An 8,941-nucleotide genomic window follows, 5' to 3' on the forward strand; every position below is an offset into this window, starting at 1 on the left:
CCAGTGCCCTCCACCGGTTATGGCCTCGTCGCCTCCTCCGATCAGCCATCCTCACTTCAACCACAACCACACTCGTGTCCTTTAAATTTGAAGCACCAATCTAGAGACAAGACGGCCCCCAAGATCAGCTGCCAGGGAAGTTGGCGTTTTTCCACGGATCAGAAAGATTACAGAGACTTTATATATGGGTTCGTTTAGATCAAAACACCAAGGCGCCGTAGTGTGTTTTTGTGTTCGATTTGCTTCTTCTATAGTATTGTGTAATTTTTATTGTCTCTTCTAATCTTTGGAAATCAAAAGAAGAAAACAAACAAACTTTAGGAATAACCTCAACAAATCAATCTTTCATGGAGATCAATCCTTGTAGTACGTCTTCATCATCATAGAGCAATATTAACATCAAAAAACCACGATATATATATATATATAAGTTAAGAGACGACGTCAAAAATCAATTTGGAACTTACGAAAATAGATGGGGAAAAATGTCAACTTTTAAATTGTGGCAAAAAAAAGCATCAACTTATCAAATGTCATTTAAATTACTAAGTTTTTGTTGAATTTTTTTAAAAATAGCTAACTTTCATTGACTAAGACAAAAATAATTTGAGCCTAGCAAGAATCTTCTCTACCATTGAGCCACAATCACATTTCTATATATCCTTACAAACAGAAATATATTTATACATAAACAATCGGTTATATGTAATGCATGTATAATATATATGTTATCATATCATTAATTTATATATATACATATATATATATACACATATATATATATATATATTTATATTAACGTTTTAGAATATAATAGATATAAAATATAAAGAGCAAAAACTAATATAAATTTTATCTTTGCTATATTTTTATTTATTATTAAATACTAAATAAAATATATTTATAGTGTGCATATATTTAAATTAATATCTTATTCATCAGGATAAAGAGTGTAAATTTTAAATATGGCTTTTTGCATATATATACCAAAGAAGACATATTGATCATACATTTTATTTGGTATTTGTAAAATATTTAGTTTTTAATATTTATATTATAGATATATTATACACTAAAATTTAATATATATATATATATATATATATAAAAAGAGTAATGATATAATAACATATATTTTGTAAATACATTACATAAATATAACATTATTTTGTGTTTTGCTGATTGTCTATATATATATATGTGTGATAGGTATAATATCATAATGTTATTGTGGCTCAATGGTAAAGAGCTTGTTTTGAGTTTCAAAGATAGGTAATTCGATTTTTGCTAGACTCAAATTATTTTTATCTTATTCTTTTAATGAAACGACGTTGTTTAGATTTAACGGTAATTCTGACGGAAGTTAACTTCATCATGGTTGTGTAACTGAAAATTTACCTTAAATAGTCTAATCAACAAAAATTAGCTATTTAAAAAAAAAAATCAACAAAAACTTGATGATTTAAATGACATTTCATAAGTTAATGCTTTTATTTTACCATAATTTGAAAGTTACGGATTTTTTTTGACATTTATCTCAAAATAGATTAGTAAACATTGCAATAAAAACCAATCGAGCCTCTTTCTTACTCAAATCACAAAGCATCATAATTAACCACAAGTCCTAAATTAATAAAAATCGGAAAACATGAAGAGTTTGATAACAAAAGATAGATAATAATAATATATTTTGATAGAAGGCAGCTGTGATTAGAAGAAGAGGATCGTTTTTCATGTGTGAGATGACCAATTTACCCTTCTACACCCGGCTTGTCTTGTTTTGCTTCAACGACCACCACCACCGCTAGTGCAATCCCTTGCAAAATGTCCCGACTCGCCACAGCTGTAGCAGCCTCCGACACCTCTACCACCGCCACCTCCTCCGTAGCCACCCCCTCCGCCACCTTGAGAACAGTTTCTCGCCATGTGACCTGGTTCACCGCACTTAAAGCAAGTACCATCGGCACCACCACGTCCACCGCCTCCTCCTCCTCTACCACCATAACCACCCCCTCCGTAGCCTCCACCACGTCCACCACCTCTTCCACCGCCAAAACCACCGCGTCCACCGCCATATGAACCGCCGCTGTTTCCCTGAACGGGAGCACCGTTGGGTCCAGAGACTTCAACAGCCTTGGGACGCCCCGTGTTGTCAACCTCAACATCGAACTCAACAGATTCATCGGCGGCAAGGCTACGAAAGCCTTCAGATCTGATGGAAGACTGATGAACGAAGAGATCGTCACCACCGTCGTCTGGTGTGATGAAACCAAACCCTTTCTGTGTGTCAAACCACTTCACCGATCCCTTACGTCTCTCTCCACCACTCATGTTTTCGTCGCCTCCGCTCATTCTTCTGATCTCCGACGAACCAAAATACCGATCAGATCTTTCTCTCTCTCTTCTCTCCTTTGGCGTGAGGGAGACGCTGTTTTATATCTGCGAGATATATGTGTGCTATGGGTATCACTGCCACGTCATATATTTCTTATTTATTCCCCTAAATTCTTTCTTTTTTTCTAATTTTAATATTCCCAATTTTCTCTTACGTATTTTCCTTATTAATTTCGCAATTTCTATTTTCCCTGCATGATTTCTTGACTTTTTCCAATATATTTGAGCAATTTTACTTAAAAAAATTAATGAGAATACGAATTTGTTTGACCAGTAAAATTGACAAATTTATTTTTCTTTTAAAGTGGAGAATAAAAAAATAAAATAAAAATGGGCCCATGCTATAATGTTCGAGATTTGTATTATTTTTTCCTTTTCGGGAAACTAAAGGAAGCGATGGGCCAGCTTTGATCTGGACGGTTAGGGATGCTTTGCAAGGATGCTTCTCAGCCGTTAGATTTCAAACTCTAATAATCTAAAAGAGTTGAATTTTTTGTAATTTTTAAAAAACAAGATCCTTCGAAGCTTATCCATCTTCTTCTCCCGAAAAGATCTAACAGAGTGCTGAAGGGGTACAATGGGAAATAGGCATATCCCTTTTATATATATATATTTTTTTAATTTCTGGTTCAGTCAACATTAAAGTTGACGGACGTAAGCAGATATTTTGACTCGTCCCACATTTTTGGGAACGCAAACTGCGTGCCGTTTGTTAGAGTATTTACAGAGTTAACCCCAAAGTTTGTTTTTTTGTTTTCTTGTAATTTTCTTGTGTATTATTATTTATTATTCACCTTCAGTCGAAAAAAGAGTTGGTCAAAAGAGTAACGTCGATAGTCTGAAATCTGAATGACATGACGATGGGACTTGTCAATGCGCACTTTCACTCCCTTCACTTGCCCAAACTTATTTATCCATTTTGAAAATAATTCAATGAAAATATGAGTCGTTTGATTCATCATACAACGAGGGGAGTTAATTTGTATCAATTAGTATGATTATATCTATTTACCTACTGTATATTAAAAAAATGGTAATTGAGCTTTCAAAATTTAGGATAAGTTAGTTACGGAATTTGTTTTTGTTTGGATATGAAACTTCAATTGGCAGAGTTTGTTAAATGCTTACATTTTATCTATGGGAATGGGAATATGGGATCTTCGAGGTTCTGTTTATTTCATCTAAGTTTGATAACTAATTAACTTGTTTTTTTTTTTTTTTTTATAATACTATCATCATGCATACAACTATGCATTAAATCTGGTTAGCTCTACGACTTTATTATAGTCACATACTTGATCTTTGGGAATTAGACGGTATGGTCTTAGTCTCTCTATAGAGAAATTTATGATTCATATTTCATACATAAAAATAAAAATAAAAACTTGACCATTAGAGATATTTTTGGGAGCAAAATTTTGAGAAATATCCTACCAATCTTTCACTATATTTGAACATTTTTTAGATGATCCAATCCACAAAAGTAAAGAAAAAACTCTTAAAAAGAAGTATTAACGATATTCATCTTTAGAGATATTGATTAGAGATGATCATTAGAGATATGAGAGATTAGCACTTATACCTACTTTTACTCGCTCTTCTTTCATTTACACCTACTTTCAACTCTTATTATACTTTTCCAACTTATTAGCTTAGGTGTCTTTATTTATTGCAAAACTGCCCTAAAATTAATGTGGATAACCTGTAACAAACAAACAAAAAACCATCAAAAAAATCTTTTGTTGTCTCTTCCTTCTTCTTATATATTATTTTCTCTATTTCCTAATTAATCGATTGTTTTTTCTCTTTTTCTACAAAATAAAAATTGTAAGATCATTATCTCACAATCAACACACACGATCAAAGTCCTATTAGTTTCTCCTTCATCGCCCATCATAAAAAAATCTCTCTTTCCCAGATTCCGCCGCGGACCACATCCGATAAATGCGTCAGCCTGATTTAAGATAGATCTGGTATGGTGCGACTCCGGCAAAGAAGGCATCGAGAACTACTCTTATGAAGTCAAACTTCTTTCCTCTGATTCAACATCAACCTACAAATTCACCATTGATAACTTAACAATCAGACAACTTAATTAGAGAATTTAGAGATTTATACCTCTCACAAACAATAGCTTGGAATCTTCTTTTTTCTTAATTAGCTCAACCGTACCCTACTTAAACAACACTACAACCTCACCACTAATGGATATGCACTAATGGATATGGATATGAGTAATAGAGCTATCTTATGCATTTCTTTTTGCATCCAAACTCCTCCTTGTTTGACACTAATTCTCAAGCAAAAATCTTCCCCACATTTCAGCCTTTGGAATGATAGACTTGTTCTACAAACAAAAAGGACCATGGAACAAGCACAAACACATCTTTTTGAATCAAACGAGAGTTTCAGTGGTTGAACGGTGGCTATGGATATGACCATGTGGATTATAAGCAATGGATACCGATCGACAAAAGCCATGTGGATGATAAGCAATGGATACCGCTAATGATAGTTTGTAACTATGAACATCTTTGTTCTAATCAAGTAGTTAATGATAGTTTGTATCCATATTAATATGTCCACTTAGACTTGACCACAAACATAATTATAAACAGAAAGTATGTAGAGTGCAAATAGAAAGTTATAAAAATGTTAAAACTTAGAACATCCTTTAAATTATGTTCATGGGATCACTAATGATAGTTTGTAACTATGAACATCTTTGTTATAATCAAGTAGTTAATGATAGTTTGTATCCATAATAATATGTTCACTTAGACTTGACCACGAACATAGTTATAAGTAACTTCTAAAATTAAAATCAAACACTCCTCGTGAATCCCTCAAAGAAAACAACTTTAACCCCTCAATTTCACAAAGAAAACAACTTTAACCCCTCAATTTTAAAGAAGAAGCAGCAACCCCAATCCTCGTTAATCAAGAAAAGCTTGAACAAAACATATAAACCTTGAAATTTGTAAGTAATCGCGTCCACACAAGCTTATGATTTTCAACACTTGATACCAAATATCACAATTACGTACATATAATCTTGAAAAAGCATAAATTCTGAAAATTCCAAGAATCAAACTCGATTAATTATGTAAACCCAAACACTCAATTTTTTCTGACGGATCGAAATTTAATATGAAAAACTCACAAGACAACAATCAATCAGTAAAATGACAATCAAACTAAGAAACCCCATATCGAATTTCGCATGATCTAAAGATTTCTCTTACTTTGGATCTCCACCCTTGTCGAAATGGTTCTTGTTATCAGCTTTTTTTGAAAATTTTCTGTAGATCTTCAATTGATGCGTTAAATGGGGAGAGTGAGAGAGGAGTTTCTTTTGATGGCGGAGAAAAAGAGAAAAGAAGAAGAAGATAGCAAATTGATGTTTAAAAAAAAAATATATAGCAGCTTTTTTGTTTTAGGTTTTTTTTTATTTTTATATATTTTATGTTTTAAAAAGAGAATTATGTGTAAAAATAAAAATATATGGGAAAGAATGAATGAGGGGTAAAATGTAATTAAACTTGAGAAAAGTACATGAGTAGTAGAAAGTAGGTGTAATGGTGAATAGTTTTGGAGAAAGTAGGTGTGAGTGCAAAATTCTCTAGACATATTCATCTTTTACTAAGTAAATGATGTGTAATCATGTTGACTTGTTGTAGACCTAATTTAGTATAAAAAATGGTTCAACAATAACAGTAAAATTGATGTGTAGATATATTTGATTTTAAGTCATTATTGCTGAATAAATACATATATCTACACATAGATTTTACAGTTATTGTTGAATTATTTTTTATATAGTAATTTGAAAATAATAATTTCAATAGTACTATTACAATCCAATTACTTGTATTATGTGCACAAGAACATAGCAATACAATTAGAACGAAGATTACATACCGCTAAGTATTAATGATGTACAAATTTCAAATATTATATTTCTTTAGATGTCTGTTAACCGGTCTATGTAAATAATGATTAAATGCAAGAAAGAATTATAATCGGCAAACACCTATATCAGTGTAATACATTTTGAAAGAGATAACATAGCTGAAGTCGAACCTCACTAACCTGGAAGTATGTACCATTGAGTGGTCGTTAAATTATTACCTTGGAAGTATGTCCAACCTATATCTACCCTTACTACCGTTTTAGAATATACAAGCATGAAATATATTCTAAATATATTCCATGAATAATATGTAGTGTAGTTCGAATTTTCCTTGTTTAGCCATGAGCATTGTTAAATTATTTTTGTTGGTCACTTTGAAATACTTAAAACTTTTTTTGCATGCACATAAACATTACAATTCAATCATGGCAACGATTATGGTTTTGAATATTGAATGAGGTTGGTATGAATAATGTTGTGTCGAGAGATAACGTATATACCCATTAGGCATGTATATACCTTGTAAACTTGTATAGAGGTATTTGGTATAACAATTATTGTCTTTATTATTCATGTTCTTTGTCTTCTTACTGTGTTGTTACTAAATCTAAGACCCTCAATCACCATCTTGTCTACTCTCTCGACTTGGGTGTCGTTCCATAATATCCAGATTCCATCGCCCTGTTTGCAGACGGTGGTTTCGAGAATAGATGATGTTGCGGATCGTGATTGTTGCGTCCAAATTCATTCTCACAGTCTTGGCCTTTTTCTCTCTTTCTGTGGGAGCGTATTTCCGACCCGATTTTGGTTTTAACCCAAGGTTTATGGTGTTGGCTTCTTTCCGTCTTCAAACGGTGTCCGTCGTTTCTTCATTGAAACGTTTCATTTTAATTACAATAGAGTTTGTGTTCCTCGAACGTTTCTTTCCGATTCAGGAATTGGGACTGAATTCTGGATATGGGATCCTGGAATACTCTTTTGCTACTATGTTGTTTATCTGTTGAATTTACATAGACAACAATTTTTTTATAATCAGATTGAGTTCTCTATAGACATAGAGAAGCATTGGCAAGACGTTCTGATTTATATTGACTGTTTTTGGTGGTCATCGAGATATACAATGGAATCTATGGACAAGATTGAGTTTCAAGTCGTTAGTGTGACTGAAGGAAAGACAGTCACGTTTGAAAACAACTCAAGACATGAACGTGTCCATTACCCTCTTGGTCTGATATTTGATGGAGAAGAAGATGAAGGGTTGGTCTCGTTGTTCCTTTCAACTGTCAATGCGCTTCAATATTGGCCAAACCCAACGTTCCAATTGGATTTTATTTGGCTAGGCAGAGTTCCAAGTAGTCTTTGGAGACACTGGAAACATAATCTGTTATGGAAACAACCATGGATGAGAAGACAATGGATCTTTACAAACGATCATAGTGAAACTTTGCCGAAATTATCAAGTATATCGATCTCAAGAAGGCGACAAGATTTAGAATCATTTTCAACAACATTAGATCTATTTCTTCTAATAAAAATGATGTAGATGACATTTTGGAGTTTCAGCAGCAAGCTGATAGCCTTTAAAAAGTGTGTGAAGGGGGGACTTAATAGATTTTATCTGTTGCCTGTAAGACTAATTAACAGCAGGGTTACTTCCACTCCTTCATTGAAATTGTATCAATTTCATGTATTTGCGTATACCGGTTGTATTAGAATGGTTCTATATTTTTTAAAGATTTTTGATATCAATATAATTGATTTGTGGAAAAAAAATGAACAGTTTAAACTTAAATTATAATTAAATTTCATTTGGACTTCTCATTACTATATTGCATTAATTTTATATTAGTTAATTAATTTATATTAACAGGATATATAGAACTTAAAAATTTATTTAAATTATAAGAAATATAATAAGATAAAAAATTGAAAATCTAAATGATACTTGCTAATATGAAAACAGATAAACATGAACTTGCACGCAATGCATGCGTACGATATATCTTCATTTTGTTATACTCCAAATACATATAAACAATTAATGTTCTATCGGTTATGTTCATTTTGAGCTAAAGAAAATACATTTTTTTTTGGTCTCGTTCAACGAAAGAATACTTGAATATGAATCTGAGGGGTACATAAAACCTGAGCCAAAACATATTTGAATAAAAAACAAAAAAAAAAAAAAACACATGAGTGACGCAAGTGGTAAATTCTTTCTGCCAAACGGCGTCGCTTTATCAAAACTCGCGGGATGCTGATCAAAGCCGCTACGACTGTCGGAGGGTTTCAAGTTTTTGACGTCTTCGTTTCAATTCACCGCCGTTTGTCTTCTTTCATCCACTTTTCCCGGCGGCTAAGGTTTTCGATGCGGAACGGGAAGAAGAGAGCTCGGTCAGAACCCGGATCCACTAAGCAACCCCGAAACAAATACTCTGATAACCCACCCGATTTTGCAAACTTGGCTTCTCTTTACCCTTCTTTCAAGCCCTTTGTTTTCTTCTCCGGTGGTGGTCGACCCCGCATCGACTGGACCGATTACAACGCCACCCGAGAGCTCACTCGTATCCTCCTTTTACATGATCATGGCGTCAACTGGTATGTATGTTTCAATTTGTACAAAGGAACTTACTT

General features: G+C 33.0%; 3 protein-coding genes across 4 annotated transcripts in view; 2 read left to right on the forward strand and 1 right to left on the reverse strand.

Moving 5' to 3' along the window:
- The window catches only part of LOC104751761 (auxin transporter-like protein 2), a 6,483-nt gene extending 6,125 nt beyond the window's left edge, over positions 1–358 (forward strand). Inside the window, exon 7 of the mRNA XM_010473781.2 lies at positions 1–358. Within this exon, the coding sequence (XP_010472083.1) occupies positions 1–85 (85 nt within the window). The 3' untranslated portion in view covers positions 86–358.
- On the reverse strand, positions 1,564–2,443 carry LOC104751762 (cold shock domain-containing protein 4-like). The gene has a single exon (XM_010473782.2). It carries the CDS (start codon positions 2,350–2,352, stop codon positions 1,786–1,788), a length of 567 nt encoding a protein of 188 aa, XP_010472084.1. The 5' UTR covers positions 2,353–2,443; the 3' UTR covers positions 1,564–1,785.
- Positions 8,493–8,941, forward strand: part of LOC104751764 (methyltransferase-like protein 16) — a 3,018-nt gene continuing 2,569 nt past the window's right edge. For both annotated transcript variants that reach the window (XM_010473783.2, XM_010473784.2), the window contains exon 1: positions 8,493–8,905. In XM_010473783.2, the coding sequence (XP_010472085.1) occupies positions 8,562–8,905 (344 nt within the window). In that variant the 5' untranslated portion in view covers positions 8,493–8,561. The remainder of the gene's footprint in view (positions 8,906–8,941) is intronic.

Source organism: Camelina sativa, chromosome 16 (genome assembly GCF_000633955.1).
Source record: "Camelina sativa cultivar DH55 chromosome 16, Cs, whole genome shotgun sequence".
NCBI classification, from domain to species: domain Eukaryota; kingdom Viridiplantae; phylum Streptophyta; class Magnoliopsida; order Brassicales; family Brassicaceae; genus Camelina; species Camelina sativa.

Coding starts and splice junctions, on each gene's coding strand:
- LOC104751762 (XM_010473782.2), bottom strand. CDS start 2,352: ATGAGCGGAGGCGACGAAAACATGAGTGGTGGAGAGAGACGTAAGGGA.